Source organism: Artibeus jamaicensis, unplaced genomic scaffold (genome assembly GCF_021234435.1).
Source record: "Artibeus jamaicensis isolate MK-2021 breed Jamaican fruit bat unplaced genomic scaffold, CSHL_Jam_final contig_473, whole genome shotgun sequence".
NCBI lineage: Eukaryota > Metazoa > Chordata > Mammalia > Chiroptera > Phyllostomidae > Artibeus > Artibeus jamaicensis.
In genome coordinates this window covers 2,245,927-2,263,698 of record NW_026521851.1, presented here as the reverse complement: position 1 = coordinate 2,263,698, position 17,772 = coordinate 2,245,927, and the positions used below count along the sequence as shown (strand labels likewise).

Sequence of the window (17,772 nt, the reverse complement as noted above, 5' to 3'; positions counted from 1 at the left end):
GTCTAGAAGTGCACTGGAAGCATCCACTTCTGCAAAGCACTTGGACATCTTCCCGTGCACAGGTGCTCTTGCTAGAAGACCACTCCCCTCAGCCACGCATCAGTCTGAATTCCTTCCCTCCTTTCTCCTGCCACTGGCCTGATGACCTCCACCTTTTCTCATTCCTGCGGGTGCTCCTCAGTGCCATTCACACTCACACAGACTCGCACCACTGTCCCTCCGGTGTTTACTACCTGCCATGTGTGGGTCCTGTGCTAAATAAAGGATGCAGGGATGAGACATGTGCCTGGCCTGGGTGACCTCAGCCTAGCAGGGGAGGCTGACCAGCAAAGCATCACTCCTGGGCGGCATGTGGGGTGCTCACGGCAGGGGCAGGGACAAGCTGCACAAGTAGAGGAGATTAAGCCCATGAAGGCAGGGAGGGAGGGAAGGCCTCACAAAGGAGGAACAGACTCGGAGAAGGGCAACCACCCCAACATCTGAAACAATGACTGGAAGAAAGGGGGACATTTGGGGAATAACACTGCTCAGGGAATGCTGAGTAGGAGATGCACGTAGGAACCACAGCCAGCCAGGGTGAAGGCAGGTTCCCTGCTGGTGGTGCTCACTGGCACTCGCTGATGTAAAGGCATTTCCTCACATTTGTTGGCATCTCCCATTAGTGAGTCACACAGCAGAGAACAGAGGCTTGAGGGGCGCGACTGTTTCAATTGCCTGGAGCAGTGGTTCTCAGCTTCCCTGCCGACACCTTCTGAACCTCCACCGCTAACCGATTTTTATTTATTTGTTTCTAGAGAGAAAGGAAACAAGGGAGAAAGAGAGAGAAACAGTAATATGTAGTTGCTTCTTGCACGCCGCACACTGGGAACCTGGCCCACAACCCAGGCATGTGCCCTGATTGGGAATTGAACTGTCGACCCTTTGGTTCGAAGGCCGGCACTCAGCCCACTGAGCCACACCAGCCTGGGCTCATGGAGAAATTTTTCAAAGCAGCCTTGGTGAAGCTGATATGCACCTGCAGTTGAGGCACAGGGGTGGACGTGCAGGGGAAACCCAGTCTGGGAAGCAGATGTTTCTGATGATGCCTGGGGACGGGCCCTGCAAATTCCAGAGCAGGGATTTTTTTTTTTTTTTTAGCTCTGTGAGCACTCAAAGGGGCCTGCAGAAAGTATGCAGCCCACAGGGAAGGTGGTTCTGGCAAGGGTGGCCGTTCTTGGTTTTTGCCAGGGGTCACTCAGGTCATCTCAAAATAACAGAATTAAATGTGGACCATAATACCATTTTATTGTCCGTACCGAGTATGCAAAAGTTCCCTTTTTTCCCTCTTCTACAGCTACTACAGGGGTGGGCAAAAGTAGGTGTGCAGTTGTGAATAGACAAAAGTTTATTCTCGTATTATCAGCATGTTATTTATTTGTGTACATAATGAAGGCCAGCAATTTAAGCGTTTATGAGATTGTACCTGAGGGCACTGTGCCACTGTGACATTCTTTTGAGTTAATCAAGTTGTTATAAACATAATATTGTTATTGTTATAAACATAACCTGTCTTTTTCCATTCAAACGACTGTGAGCCTCCTTTTGCCCATCCCCATACTTAAGTAGAGAAGCTTTCTCCATCCCTGCTAACTGGCCTTGTAAACACACATCACGTGTTTATCAGCACATCTGTCGCTTTGGCTTCTTGGGAGCCCCAGCCAGGCACAAGGACTTGCGGGTGTGGCCTGAAGGACCCCCGAGCATTTCATGTGCCCTCGGGGAAGCCTGCCCCGCTGAGGGGGCAACAGGGAAAGACTTTCAGGCTCTGGGGGTCCTTGGTGGGGGCTTCTCACTGACAAGTCTCAACATCTCCAGCTCCCACCTTAAGAAGAATGACGTCTGTCAGTTACGTATTAAGTTATTAATTAACAAATCTAAACAGGAAAAAAAAATCCTGTCTCCTCTGTGCTCCCACCTGAAATACAAAAGCCCCCTGGACAGACAGTGTGGTCACTACGTGGGCTGCCGGCACATGAGCAAGCTCATGGACAGCTGGGCCCACTCAACGCCTTCTTGTCAGATAATACAGGAAACTGGGTGCATTTGCCATCTTGGTAACAATTAGCAACTTCTTAAAATACAAGTTTCTGACTCAGTGTCACGTAGATTTGTCTGCTTTCACTTCAAAGCTGCAGAGAGCACCTGTCCAACTTTCACAAGCACACAGGAACTGGGGACAGGCAGGAAAGAGACCAAGTCACTGCCAGGCACTTCTGTGTGACTGACTAGATGGTGACAGCATTTGCCTGTCCATTCATGTCCTACTAGCCTGGCCAGTGAAAGCTTCTCCAATTCTTTATGCTTCTGATTACTAGTGACCCTGTCCCTCTGATCCAGTGGTTTTCAACTGAGGGTTACGAGAATCCTCCACGGAGGTCTAAGATAACGCAAACGTCCGGGTCTTAACTCAGACCCTCGCAACCTGAAATTGGAGCTAGGGCTCCATACGCACACATTTTTAAAATACCTGCTGGGGACCATGGAGTGATGTCCTAGGTTAAAAATCCCCTCCTAACCCATTCATTACTCACCTCTCTCGGTCAGCCCTCACTCCTCACCCCCAATTCACCCCTTCTAACATGCCAGTCTCTACTTCTTTAAGGAAGGTGAATACTAACCCAAATGACAGTTTTTAAATATGATGGAAAATTTAAGTGAAGAAGTGTATGGTTAACCAAAGAAACTGGTTATTCTTTGAAAAAAAATAAGCAAGGATTCTTTTTTCTTTTACAAATTAAGTTTAATTGATAATTCAGCTTCAGAAATAAAAATAACTTCTAAAATGAGAGTATAAACATGTTTAGTAAGTGTTTTTCAGAGTTTATCCCTTTTATTCATTTATTAGCAGACAGTACTGATCTATTCTCTTGCCTGAATATTATAAAGAAATTAAAATTTTAGGTAGATGAGCTACCCGTACCCATCCTAAAACACTGCAAGTCCCCCCAGTGGCCTCAAAGAAAGAACGACTTCCCAGTTTTTCCACAATGTCTATGGCTGGAATATAGCACCTGTGTGAAGTGAAATAGGGAGTCAGATTTCCCTTAAACGTCACCCAAAGTGTTCGGCATTAAACATAAGGACTTGGGCATTTCAGGAATTTTCTAACTACCAAATACTTAATAAAATGAAGCAAATTAAATGAAATTTATAAAGGTTGAAGGTTCTAAATGGGCCAATGTAGTAAAACTATGAAGTTACCCGACAGTTATGAGTGGAAAATATCACATTTCCAGCTGTTGGTGGAAATCCATAAATATCTGAGAAAACAGACTGTGAGTAACAAGCACATTGCTGCTTTTCTAGTAACACTTGAATTGCTGCTTGCAACTCTTTTTGTTTGTTTACAATCCATTTCCTGATCAGTAAGGACTCAGAAACAGAATTCCTGCTTTATTCTCCATAAGCTGTTGACAAGACAGAAACAGAGAGGGGATTCGTAGCACACAGCAGTTCAAGCACTGGAACAAATGGACATCCGAGAAATCAGACAACGCTAGGAGCACGTGTGGCATCCCCTGTAACAGGCTTCAGGTGTGGACAGTGCTAGGCACAGCACTCATCAGATCAGCATGCAAACCCATCAGTGACCACGCGCCCGGTGCTGGCAAAAGCATCTAGTCATTCCTACTACACAAAGTGAACCTGCCCAAAATATGTAAAGGTCTCTGTTGCTGCTAAGAATAAGTCCTTCCCTAACAACTCCTTCTCCAGGTAAAAAACCAAAGGCATAAAGAAGTTCAGCCCGGTGAGTGATATAGATCAGGGTGCTGGTTTCTGACCCATCTCCTGTTAGGACCTATTACTACAAACACCTGTTTATTTCCAAACAGAGCACGTACCTACAGTCATTTCTTGAGAACCTGTACTAACAAGCAAAGGCACAGAAACCTGAAATTGATACTTACTTCTAAAATTCTCGTTTTACCTAGTGATTCCACCTTCCTCTCTGGCAATCAGACTGACTGCTGTGTTTCCTGAGGTCTCTACTTTAGAGGATGAATAAGGCATCGAAGTCCACTAACTGGACTGCATACTCCTAAACAACGAAGAGTTGACTGTAGTCTCTATTTAAACTCTTTTAAGTACTAAAGATATTTTCGATAGTCTGGTTCTATTCCCTGGAAGTTCCACCTCACAATATTAAATTCAGCTAAAGAGACGATACTACCATTTATACTTAATATTGCTAATCTTTGGATAAGCAAGAAAGTAAAACACTGATACCCCAAACATATGTCCCTGGTGAAAATCACATAAGCATATTAGATACAAGAGTATTTTTAAAGATATCAAACATTTATTTACCAATATTTTTTCCTGGTCTTAAATCTTGGGCATTTTGGAATTTCCCATCTTATACTTTTTTCCTGTCCCTAGCTCCTCCTATTTTTACACTATACTCAAGCAATTTGCTTTGCTTTATCAAAGAAACAAACAAAAAACGCTGATATTTCATTGCATGTAGCTAACAATTCAGAACTAAAGAATCCTATTTATGAAGCACACTGCGTCCTAAGCCGTAGAAACTGAACTTCACCGGTGTTACATTGCCCGGCGTTACTCAGCGGGTAAGCCTTTCCCTTCACTTAACGAGGCTCGTCAGTTTCCACTGCGTGGGCGGGGCCGGGGGCGGGGCCGGGCTGGTGGAGCGGGCTCACAGGTCACTCTCGCCGTACAGCGCCGAGGAGAAGGCGGCGTAGTCCAGCGCGCCGGGCACCGATCCCGGGCCCTTGTAGGCGGGCATGCGGCTCAGGCAGTACTGCGCCTGATCCGGGGGCAGCTCGCGCCGCAGCTCCTCCGCCAGGATGTAGGGCTGCAAGAGACGGGGTTTGCCAGTCAGTCGCGGGGAAGCCTGCAGGCGTAGGGTGTGGAAAGCACTGGGAGCCACAGCCCACCCACTTTCCTCACCCCCATCCGCTGCGGAGGGGGCGAGGGATGGATACTGGGACCCCGCACACGGGCAGCGTGTGACGTGTGTGACTTGTGCATGGGAAAGGGGGGCCGTTTTCCTGCTGGGCTTACTGAAATACGAGAAACAGGCTGCAATGGAGACGTCTGTCTAAAATAAAAACTGGCATTCAAAAATGGAATCTTTTTTAAAAAAAAGTCACATGTCCCACAGGAAATAGGAGAATTCTGGTAAAACAAACTGGCTGGTAAGAGTCACAATAAATGAATAGCAAGTGTCATACTGTGATTTATAAAAGGGATTTGGGGGCTTCGATGAGCCATGGCTTATTACCTCCTAGGCCAGGTGGGCTATCTCACTGCCACTTCCTCCCCATGAGAAAGGATTCATTTTCAAATAAACATTCCCCTTTTTATGACACTTTACCTCCTCTGACTGTGTAAGGGGTTATCACAGCTAATGTGTTCTATTACCCATCTCCCTTTTCGTCTCACCCAAAACACTGGGTAAAAGAATCAAATACCTCAAACTGATTTTATAGCTGCTGAGATGTTTTTTTGTTTGCAGAATGATACAAAAATTCTAGACTTGCAATTAAACTCTTACTTAGTTTTAGACTGTATGTAATGAGAAGCTTGCCAGTTTTTTAACCACTGGACAGCTCCCTAAACTTTGTGTGGGCACAAAGTTAGGGTCATCGATCCCTAAGAGAAGGTCCCAGTTCCCTAATGTCTGAATTGTGTTGTTTCTTCTGAGTCTTACCTACTAACTCAGAATGCAAAATGGGGTGGAACCAGTAAAACACACACACAAAAACTATAAAATACACACTCTTGGTTCCTCCCATAAACTCGCTGAGGCCCAAACTCAAATTTTGGGAGAATGTCTGTGTTTTTCTGGTCTGGGCCAACCACTGCTGTTTCCCTGCCGCTTTCTGGGTTCAGGGCTGCTGTGGAACAAGCACTGGTGCTGAGCGGGTTTTACGGGCAATGCGGTTCCTGTGCTCATTACAAGAACGCAGTGGGCTGGTGCAGGCGCAGAGGAAAACCTGTCAGTGCAGACCTTGTCGGATGCCAGGATGCGGAAGGAGGCGATGACCTGCTCAGCTGTGTCGGTGTCGGCCGTCTCTCTGGTCATGAAGTCAATGAAGGACTGGAAGGTGACGGTGCCCTGTCCGTTGGGATCCACCAGGGTCATGATGCGGGCAAATTCGGCCTCACCCTGCAGCAAGGTTGCAAAGAAACATTTACTTCAAGAGCTCACAACGACAGACAGAACTATTCTCTGGCTCTTCCCTACTGCCTGCATCTTCCTTTGTGTGTAAGAACGTAAGTATTCCTGCACCCCCTTCAGTCCTTGGAACAATTCCCAGCATGACCTAGGTTCTCCATCCAATGGTGTAACAGCTGCTCTGGCTGCAAGCCAGAAGCTCCTGAGTGTCAGGCTTCCTTTCGCCGTGGGACCCATTGTCCTCCAGGGCTGAATAGAAGAAAAGGAATTCAGGGAGAGAGTTGGGCCCTGTCTAGACGACTGAGAAGAGCAACCTGCTAAATAGAAGACAGTTCAGAAGATGGCTGTCATGACTTTTACTTTCAAGGTCTGAGAGGCAGCTCATGTTGAAAATACACATTAGTGGGTAACAGAGAAGTGAGGCGAGCAGTACCATCGCAGCCCACAGGGGAATGTAAGACTTTCTTAGTGACTTATTACTAAAATCTGTTGACCTTGTAAAATATTAGAGGAAACACCACTTAAAAGTCATCAGGATACTATAAGCCACTGAGGGTACACTTTAAATGGGTGAACTGTGTAGTGTGTGAATTATATCTCAATAAAGCTGTTAAAAGTTATCAGGAAAGCTTATGTTCTCTTCCTTCACTAAAAAATATCTGACTGCCCTGGCCAGGTAACTCAGTTGCTTAGAGCGTTGTCCTGATATGCCAAGGTTGCAGGTTCAATTCCCCAGTCAGGGCATATATAAGAATCAATCAATGAATGCATCAGTGAGTGGAATGACAAATTGATGTTTCTTTTCCTCCCTCTCTCTAAAATCTGATCAATTACTAAATAAAAATATATGTTCTAGTTCTATGAAGTTACTTTATATGCTAGCAATCAAGCTTCAAAAATATTATCCTATTCGATGACAACGGACAATCCCAAATGTGCTACTGTCCTTCACAGCAGCCACCTCCTGTAAAAAATCCAAGTTCAATAAAATATCCAACCTTAGTGAAATTTCCACTTCTGCCTTACCAAATCATAGCCCATGGAGATCAGGCAGGCTCTGAAATCCTCATGATCCATCAGGCCATTCTTCCTCTGCCAACAAATATAAACAGACAAGCTGAGACTTAGAGGTAAATGAGCAACTGTACTTGATCCAGGAGACAAAACCCAGTGAGACAGGAGACACCCGGAGTATTGCCAAGAGACTGTGAAGGTCACCACTGACTTACAGGAAAACCGGAGCCAACACAGAGATGTTACAAAATGAATTCTTAAGAAGGGAGAAGGGTGGTGGACAACAGACTGAAAAGAAAAAAGACCACGCATTCAAGAAAGCAATGGAAGGACATACCCAGTGGCATGGAAAAGGACCTAGTCAGGAGCTGACCACTGCCACCCACTGATGACAGAGCATACCCTATACCAGTCTCAGGTGGGATGGAGTGTGGCAAAATTGGCCTTAGCCCTGTCCTGTGAAGGTCTACACAGAGCAGCTTACAGCAGGGCCGAGTGGACAATGACCCTCCCAGCAGAATAAAGGCCAGGCAGGATGCACAGTGGCCCAGGTTCTAGTGACCCGGGCGTCTACCCAAGGGTGTGATGTGGAGCACAGACTGCGCTGAAGACTGCCTTGAGGGTTTTGAGAGGACAGTTAAGGTGCCAGCACCAAATACAAAACTAAAGGTAAGCAAACATTTTTATTATTAGCCAAGCCAATGAATAAGTAGAGGTTCTTTTCTGATGTTTTCATGGTCCCCAAAGCTCACAGCAGAGGTTCCCTTTTCTGTGAATGCTGTTTCTCACACCCCTGTGATCGGCCCACAGTCACTCCCTGCCCCTCTGCAGCGGTCTCCGAAGCGATGCTTCCCGCTGTGGACACTCCTGCCTCCACCGCCCCCCTCGGGCTCTCCTGCCTCCTTTTGGCGGGGTTAATTCCCTGGGAGCTGGGTTTTCTCTCTTCTTACTCTCTGGACCTTCTCTTGCCAGAAATGACCATTAGGTTTCAGCTCTGAAGTCCAGAACGGGATGCCCCACTGCACAGGGCACCTCCAGTTCAGCAGCACCCTTTCCTTGTGTTCTCAAGGCTGAGTTTTCAGGTCATTTTTAATCTTTCCCTTTCCCTCAGCAACCTGTCATTAAATTGTCAGATTTCTGTGATAACTGATCTGTCTGTTCTCTCCTCTTCATTCCCAGAACTCCGATCCCTCAGCTAGGAAGTTCAGGTTCCTCTTCCCTCACATCTGACCCTCTGCTCACTGTCTCTCCCCTCCCCCGTCCCTGCAGCCCCTCTCAGCCACCTCTGCCAGGCACATTCTTCTGAAACCAGCTCCTTTAGACCTACCACACCTACTCTGCACAGCTCCAGCAACATGCCTGCAGGCCGCAGGGTTGGGCCTCTGCTACTCCTGTCTCTCTTTTTTAATGAGAAGAGGAAGTGAAGTGGATTGTGTCCCTGACTTCCCCATGACTTTCTATCAAACTCTGTTTCCCTCCAAGACACATAATGCTTAACATTTAATTCAAACAAATGTTCCAAATTGGAAGGTTCTGCATCGGCCTCCTTGGACTTTTGTTGCAAAGGACAGTCTCATTATCTTGGATTCAAATAAAGATGCATTTTTAACGTGACATGGCCCAAATGAGCAAGAGCTGTCCAACAAGCCCAGAAGGGTTTGTTCAGGAACAAGGACCAATTAGTTCCCACCTTGGAAACCTGACTGTCAATGAGTGAAGTCAGGGCAGTACCACAGCACCTCTCCACACTAAAGCCAAAACCAGGCCAACCTCCATCTGTACAGCCACATATAATTCCTTATTCAGGCCTCAGCCCCGGGTCAGAAGTCTACTTACTGTTTGGGATCTCTAATGGGCCTGCCTTTGGCTAGGCCTGCCCACAAGCATCTTAACCGGTTACTGATATTTGTAAACCATTAGCAGTGTCCCAAGCAAAGTAATGGTATGCCTTTTTTTTTTCATATCTTTGACAAATGGAATGTGGCCTTTATGATAAACAAACTGGGAATTTTCTTATAGATAATTGGTGTTAGTCAATATTGAAATCAAGGTCCACTTAACATTTTATAAATGATCACCATTTGTTGGTGCATTTTCATTAAAACATTTCAAGAGTTGATTTTGTTAATTAAAAAGAAAATTAAGTTTTATGTGTCACAAGAATGGGTTATATTTCTATCACGTACTTTACCTAACTAGTTACTGAGGAAAACTAGCTCAGAGGTTTGTATTAAGTGACCTAAATCCAGCGGCCCCATTTTGTGAAGGGTAAATGTTCACATAGAACCTTCACCAGCTTTGCTGCCAAGTACAAAGGGATTTAGGGCATCACCTGCACACAATAGCACACAATCCTGGATGTCTGTTACCCGGGCAACATCAGAGCTTAGCACACTCCACTGTGGTGTCTATTTCCCTTTGGTGTTAATCACCCCCTGTCCCTGTAGCCCTCCTAGGGCACTAAGACTTAAACTAATAGCACGGGTATTATCTTTGACATATTTGAATGTCTCCAGGACTGCCTTTCAAAGAACTCGAGGGGGACATACCCGGTCAAAGTGGTTGAAGGAGGCTCTGAACTCGTTCATCTGCTCTTGGGTGATGCCCTTGGCGTCCCTCGTCAGGATCTGCGTCTCCACCTCGTTGATGGTTCTGGCAATGGTTGTCAGCAGCAGCTCCCATCCAACACGAATGTGCTACCAGGAGAAAGGAACCATCAGCAGCAGGGCTCCCAGCACATCCGTCTTGCCCAAAGGGAGATAAGTAGGGCTTACTACAGACTTTCTACTCTGTGTTACTCCACATTTTGCAAGATTCTGCAGTGGGAAATACTCAGAAGCAAGGCCAGGGTTCTAACAGTGACCATCGACACTTTGTAAACAAAATACAGAGTGCTCAGTCTCCTTGGCACTAGAAGTATCTTTCCATTTCCAAAGTAGCAGGAGGGGCCCTTGGTTATACCCACTGGCTCCCAGGGAGGCCAAACTGGGTCAAACTGGTAGACATGTAATTTCTGGTCATCTCTCTGAAGCTGTGCAATGACTTCCTGTTGTGATGGTGTTGCTGATGATATCATTATGTAGTGCTTGCTGTGGTTCACAAGCCTTTTCCCAAGTGGTGATGGAAAGATCCCTACCTTCCACACCTGCAGAACTTAACAGAGTCAAACAAGACAGGTGTGGGAGAAAACACCCCAGGTGAGATGGTCACTATCAGGAACAGTGGCACAGGTGTGTGTGGTGACTGTACCTCCATGGTGTAGTTTGTGTGCCTGTTGTCGAAGACCAGGGCCTCCTGGATGAGCTGGTGGTCTCCCTCGAGCTTGTCAATGTTGTTCTTATAGTTGATGATGTTGTGCTCATACTGCTTCAGCTGATTCATCTGGTCCTCCAGGGACGCCGTGATCTGGATGGAGCTCCGGGCAATCTCCTGATGCAAAGCACAGGGGACACACGGGTGAGTGGGAGTCGGCACGCCCACTCTGCTCTGCACACTAGGCTGGCAGCAGCCAACACTGCCTCACTGTCTCAGATGAGGTGGGAAAACGGAAAGTGCCACAGAACAGAACTAGCTCTAGTTCCGGTCCATCTAGCAAAGGGGAAACAAATCAACTAGGATGAAGAAAAACAAAGCAAGAGGGGTAACAAATGGGCCACTCCAGGCTCGGTGCAGAGGAGGCAGCTGCCAGCCACAAGGTCCCTGGATCAGCCACGTGGGTCAGGGCGATGGTGCAGCCTCAGGGTGAGAGGATTCCTTCTGGCTTCAGATGTGCTCCTCTCAGAAGAAAGGTAACACTTTATCACCAAAGGGAGGTTGGGAGAATAAATGGGCCACTACACATCTCCTGGCTGCTCACGGTGATAAAATGAACCAGAAAGCAGTGCTGTTCGAAGATCACTCTGTATTACTTAAAGTTCTGAAAATGCCAAGTGTTTGTGACCCTTCACGTGTCCCTCCTCCTGGGCTGGGGGACGGCTGACAGCCTCGGTCCTGCAGAGGTTAAACTGAGAAAAAGCCCCGCCGTCGTTTTTAATGACAAAGTGAGCAGGTGGCAGCAAGATCAACCTCGTCCCCATGAGTGTGCCACGCCCTGTGATGCCCACAGGCGCACCTGTGCAGAAGCCTGGGCACAACCAGAGCCACGGCACGAGAGGCACCACAGCTGCAGCAGCTCCGGGACTGGCTTCCAAGTCCGAGAAAACTCTCCGAGGGCTCCCACCTACCTCCATCTTGTTCTGGATCCAGGGCCCGATGGCGTTGGCCTGAGCGGCAAACTGGCGCCGCAGGCGCTCATTGGCGTGCTGGCGGGCCAGCTCCTCCTGCAGGGACTGGTCCCGGATGGGCACGAGCTGCTTCACCTGTCAGGGCCCAAGGGCAACAGGCATTAGGGGCCAGCTTTGGTCCAATGGGGGTGACCCAAGGGTGGAGTAATGGTCCAAAGGGTGGGGATGGCAGGGGGTGAGGGAGAGGAAGGGTATGGGATGTAAAGAGAGGAAGGAGTGTGGGAGTCCCAACCCTAGGACTAAAGGGACAGTCCATTCTAGCTTTGACTGCCACCCAGTGCCACCCAGTGCCTGCTTAAGGCTGAGTGCCACGTCCTCTTCCAACCACGTTGTCTGACAAGGTCCGGGCATGGAGGAGTCGAGTTCAAGAAATTCGTCTCCCCGGAGGAGAACGTGGCATCCAAAATGGGTTAACAATTGGCTGTTTTATTTTAATTATTTTACTCTTGCTTCTGAATATAGACATTGTACTGTACTTACTTATTTCTGTGAAAATCACCCAAGAGGAGGGGACAGTTCAGGGGAAAACATTAGTATTCCCCACGGAACTGCCTGAAAGGATGGAAAAATCTCCACAGATTCCCCTCTCCCTTATACAGGGGAGTACAACAGCCAGGGTGATATAATTGTCAACCACAAGGGAAAACATGTCAAGGTGTATAAATTACCCTGGTTTGAGCAACTTAAAGCGATCAGGACCGCCATGGTGTACCAGAACTAAGAAAAATAAGTTAAATCTCTTAAATCAACAGTTAAGGCCAGTTAATAAAGAACCAGGTTATTGTTGCAGACACAGGTTGTGCTGCCAACAGTTGAGGGAATGGAAGAAGAGATTAGGAAGACTTTCCCAGGACTGTTCCCTACTCACAGATACAAAGAGTCTTCCAAGAAGACAAGTAAAAACTATATATACCCCTACCCACAGCCCAGGGATACGGTCGGGACGGTTGAGATGCATCTGCAAGGCAGAGGCAACTGTGGCTGGATTTCCTGTCTATCTCTCCTTACATGTTTGTTTGGGTGATCAAAAGGTGGTGGGATTGTTAGACACTTGTATTTCAGGTTCATTGATTAGCATAATTCCAATGAAGTAGTATAAAATAATGTATTGACCAGAAAACAAAGTCCCTGTATGTCTAAAAGTTGTTGGAGTAATAGCCCCTCCTTTACCTTGAATAAGAATATATATCAATTAGACAGGCAAAGAAATAAGAAAAGCTGGCTAGTTATTACAAACTAAACACATAGAAACAGTTACTAAAGAGTCAGAGTTTATAGCACACAGAGAAACATTTTAGACAGAAAAGGATAGATAGCTAAGTTAGACATCACAAAGGCCTTATAATAAATCTCCTATTACCTCTACTCAATCTAGTGTATCCTTCTGCCCTGTGACAAATTCTGAGAAACTTTAATATACAATAAGATATTCAAATTCTGTACAAACAGCTACTTCTAATTGTCTGATTAATGGCTCTCCTGGTCAAAATAATCTTTGTTTATTATAACTGAATCTATGGGAACTTTCGTATTTTTCCTGGTTATCTTTGTATTGATTTTTTCTGCTTAACTGATCATGCTATACTGCAAATGTTAATCACTACCTAAAATGAAAATATAAAAACCTGCTTATACTTGCAATAAACGGAACACAGCTTCACTGTCCTTTGAGGCGTGCTGTCTGTTACCCATCACCAACGCCTTACCCACCTTAGGGAATCCCTGGACCCTGCTGCGGCTGGTCCGCGGCAGCTGAGTATGTCTGCATTGGGGACTCTGAAATTCCTCTCAGCTGCAGCTCTCACCCCATTGGCCCAGGTCCAGAGTACAACACAGGACTTATGAACTTGAATGAGGGAAAACTGGCATCTTCATTTTCACTCTCTAATTGAAAGTTAGTACTTCCTTGGATTATGAATGTGGGCAGCATTTAGCAATACTGTGACTTTACCGCAATAGAGATCACAGACGTTCTCATATAACATTGGTGATCGCCTGCCTCTCGAAACAGCGCGGCTTCAGCACCCTCAGACCTGCCCTTAGACCTTGGCTTTACCGTGTTAGTAAGAAGCAGATACGTTACTACATCCCAACTTTAAAACATATTTTAATGACTGTAGTTTAATGTAATTTCTTTCTGTTGCAACCTTTAAGTATTTATTTGAATTTACAAATAGTATTATCAGGAAGCATCCACAGGCTTCCCCAGACTGTGAAAGGGTCCAAGACAGACCAAGCCAAGGACCCTGGCTCAGTCCTGTGGGATGTTGGCGCCAGGAAGGCACTGTGCCCGCCTGCCCCTGCATGTCCATCCACGCACGGCCGAGATGCGCACTTTAATGCCATCCTCCACTCTCTCTGAACCAACAGACAAAAGAGCTGCTTGAGAAGTCTGTTTGGTGTCTTCTGCAAAGCTGCTGCTGCAAACAGCATTCAACCTCCCTTTCACAGAAGTCCTTGTGGCCAATGTGCTTTATAACTTAGTGAATGCCGAAGAGTTCGTCTCCCTAGAAGAAATGATATTTCCCTTTTCTCGAGGAATCAGCTGAACACGTTCCCTTTCTTCTTGGCTGACAGAAGACGGGGCTGAGTGTAACGCCCCAGGGAGCAGTGACTCCCTACTGTCCTCCTCCCACGCCTGGTTTTCCCTTTTGCATTGTTTGTAACTACACAACTACTGTGTGTGTGTGTTCACAGCAAGCACCTCACAGCCATGGGACTCACCCCCTAACAACTGTGTGAGCCCACAGATGGCTGTGCTGTAATCTTAACCAGGACAATGAATGTTTCTTCAGAAGGAGACAACAGGTTCAAATGAGCATATTTTCATGATCATTGAATTTTTTCTTTTAATCCTCATCTAAGGACATTTTTTTTTCATTGCTCTTAGAGACAGAGGGACAGATTGAAACATTAATGTGAGAAAGAAGAGTCCACTGGTGTCCTCCTGTGACCAGACCCGAAGGACTGGTGCCTGGACTGACTACCATATACATCTGGACCCAGGGGTCACGTGCACCCGAGCCCAGACTGGGGGTTGAACCTGCACCCTAGGTATGTACCCTGACTGGGAATCAAACCCGCAACCTTTCGGTTATGGGACAATGCTCCAACCAACTGAGGCACACCAGCCAGGGCTGTTATTGAATTTAAGGGCAGTTCCCCCCAATTTAAAAGGCAGCAAGTTAGGAAGAGTACTTTAGTTTCCCAGATAGAGTTTTCTAAGCAATTCTTCTGAATTGAAAATTCACACACATTTGGGACATGTTTATCCCATATTCTAAAAATTCTTTAATGAAACACTATAGGCAAGATGATGCCACCAAATCTTCAGCTGGGGATTTAAAGATGGTTTCCCTTATGGTACCAGTATCATAACCTTTACAGATTTTGCTAACATTTATAAGACCTTCTGGAAGAAAAATCATCTCTGCTTTCCTGACAAACCACAGAAGTTGCTGAATGGAATATAAGAATGGAACATATTTTGTCTGTGAAATTTGGGGTAAATGCAGCAAAATCAAGCAGTCACTCTAACCTCCTGGGTTTTTAGGACTGCCCTCAGCCTTGGCTTCTTCACAAAGGGCCCGGCCCCACGCCCAGCCCCTGCCACCCACCTTCTCCCACTTGTTCCGGAGCTCGTCCATGGTGACGGTGCTGTAGGGGTTGCTGGAGCTGACCCTGATGCTGTAGCTCTGGATCACCTTCTCCACCTCGTTCTGGATGGCCATGATGGATTGCCGCTCACCGTCTGCCTCCGGCAGTGTGGCCTTGAACTGCTCATGGGCGGTGATCAAGCTCTAACCAGAGACACAAGAGGGGAAACCGCTCTCACTTACATGAACCTCACGGTCTTCCACGCTCTCGTCTGCACGTGTGTAAAAGTCTCTGTAACTGCACAGACCTCTGGGGGAAAACAAGTTCTGGATGTTTTGCAAAAGCTATTTTGTGCACAAAGGTCAAGTTCCTTGACATGGAACAAAAGGTATCAGGATGACTATTTAATTGATGGCTATAAATACAAAGTCTTCAAAAAACAATGTTTTTTTTAATTTTTATTTATCTTTTTTTATTTAATTGTTTTTCAAGTACAGTTTTATGTCTTGTATGTTTTCTTTTTTTTAATCTTATTTGCTTTCATTATTTTCCATCCTCAGCTAGTATTTAGGCCTTACTCTCCACTGAGGAATAGAACTTAACTTTGCTGCTCTTTCTAATGACAGTTTTACCTTTAAAGTCCAACAAAATAACCCAGTGTTTGCTGCCTTTATACCTAGAGACCACTAGGAAGTATCTCCCTTACTCCTCAAAAAAAAAAAAAAGCTGCAGAAACCAAGTCGTTCCCTTCAGGCTTCATAAAACCACCACCTACCAAATGGACCACGTGGCCCTGAACTGTGAGACAGCAGCCCCTCAGTTCGGCTGGCACGAGGACAGCACGTGGACGACCTTCTAGCACAAAGTAATGTTCATTCCAGGAGCTGCCGCAGCCCAGCTGCCAGCACCTTGCACTGAACAAAGAAATTACTTCTGGCATTGAGTGTGGCTCCCCGGGCACCTTAGAAGCCTCACTCACTCCAAACACAATGAGTTCAGGTGGCCAATCTCTGACAGAGTACACTCAAGACACACCATCAGAGCCCCTTCCACAAGACAGGAGCAGTGTTCGATAAGGTAACTGCTTTCCCTTTCACCCAGGAGCAAACCCTCCTAGAAGGCCTCCTGCCAGGGAGAAGAGGGTTCAAATGCCAGTCTTCAGTGTCTCCTTTATATTTGGGTTATTTTTGATGACCTATCTATTTTATGGAAAAAAGAATTTGAAAGTACTTTATTTCTATATTCTATTACAAATCAAATTTACTGTACAATGGTCTTTAAATATATTGGGTCCTGGCTATTAGAGAGTCACTCTCCCCCTTAACATGGCCACTTGCCCGTCTTATTTACAACTTTTATGTCCAGCAGAAATAAAAAGAATATGTGTATTGTGGGAGGCAGATGGTGCTGATCTGTGGTTGCTGATAGTTTGTCATCTGGCAAAACTCAGTAGACTTCAATAAACTGCAATGTGCACCCATTCTGCATCGTAGTCAGCTCAGTAGCCAGGAAACTCGTAACTCTCCATGAGCATTCCAAGGGCATTCATGTCTGTTTTGCTCACTGATCCCACATTTTCACCACCATCTGACTGATGTTCATTCGGTTAACTTGGCAGCAGAGAGTGGAGGGCACATTCTAAAGCTAAAGCTCAAAGGGTAACATGGGCTTTCTAATCACATTTCTCTCAGCAGAAAAAGGAAACAAAGTGATGAGGGTCGGATGGCAAGGACCGGGCGCACCTGGATCTCCTCGATGCTGTGCACGATGAACATGTCCTGCAGGTCCTCCATGGCGCCTTCCATCCAGTTGTTGAAAGGAGCAGCTCTCTTGGCAAACTCCAGGTGGAGCTGGTCGATGGTTTCTAGCAATTTCTCAGTTCTCTGAAGATTAAACAGAAGCAAGTGTTGTCAGAGATGAAACAATAAAAATGATCTGAAGATGTACATGAGTTCTAGAACAATACACCATCACCTGATGTGTGGTCACTCACAGTGCTCTCATCATTACTGTGTTTATATACAAGACCAGCCGCTGTTCCCACAGGCTGTGCCCTGCAGGTGTCTGAAGGGTCTTCTCAATCAAAGAAGAATCTGATAACCTCTGAAGTAGCCTGGTTTTGAAAGTACTCACAGGGATCTGTTAGGTAGCAGCTGGGAATGAATGGCCAGAGTGAAAATAAAGCCAGGGCCCTTGCCATTCCTGTCTAACCAAGAACTTAACATGGGAGGCTGGAAGCAAAAGGAAATCATGTCTCAACAATTGGCTCAGCAGTCCTGAGCTCGGTTCAATGAGACTGTCCGGTGTCGTGGGCATGACAAGCAAAAGAGCACAAGAGAGGGGAGAGTTCTTGAGATGGCACTGAGAAAAAGGGCTTCTGTAACAATATGATTAAGATTGCTGGGTGTCCTGAACATCACAATCAAGAATCACACAGGGAGCGGGTGGGTAGTCCTTGAGATTCTATTCTAGGAAAGGGAGCTTCTGTAACAATTTCACTATGACAAAGAGCCTTTACTAACTGAGACAAAAAGCCTTTGTAGCTGTACATTATTCCCAAGGCTTTGTAGCTGTACCTAGAAGCCAGCTGAGGTACATAACTCCTGAACCCCAACAGTCGGGGTACTTTACATTAGCTAACCACTCACTTGTAGCCTCGGCCCAAGTATATACAACAAATGCACTACCTTACTAACA

The 17,772-nt window shown here is 46.2% G+C and overlaps 1 protein-coding gene across 1 annotated transcript in view; it reads right to left on the bottom strand.

The window, feature by feature from the left end:
* Positions 1 to 3,412: 3,412 nt before the first annotated feature.
* ACTN2 (actinin alpha 2) overlaps positions 3,413 to 17,772 on the bottom strand; it is a 65,219-nt gene continuing 50,859 nt past the window's right edge. Inside the window, exons 14-21 of the mRNA XM_053667896.1 lie at positions 16,818 to 16,958; positions 15,096 to 15,278; positions 11,419 to 11,553; positions 10,445 to 10,624; positions 9,745 to 9,891; positions 7,208 to 7,273; positions 6,014 to 6,172; positions 3,413 to 4,855 (exon numbers count right to left, since the gene is read on the bottom strand). Of these exons, the coding sequence (XP_053523871.1) occupies positions 4,697 to 4,855; positions 6,014 to 6,172; positions 7,208 to 7,273; positions 9,745 to 9,891; positions 10,445 to 10,624; positions 11,419 to 11,553; positions 15,096 to 15,278; positions 16,818 to 16,958 (1,170 nt within the window). The 3' untranslated portion in view covers positions 3,413 to 4,696. The remainder of the gene's footprint in view (positions 4,856 to 6,013; positions 6,173 to 7,207; positions 7,274 to 9,744; positions 9,892 to 10,444; positions 10,625 to 11,418; positions 11,554 to 15,095; positions 15,279 to 16,817; positions 16,959 to 17,772) is intronic.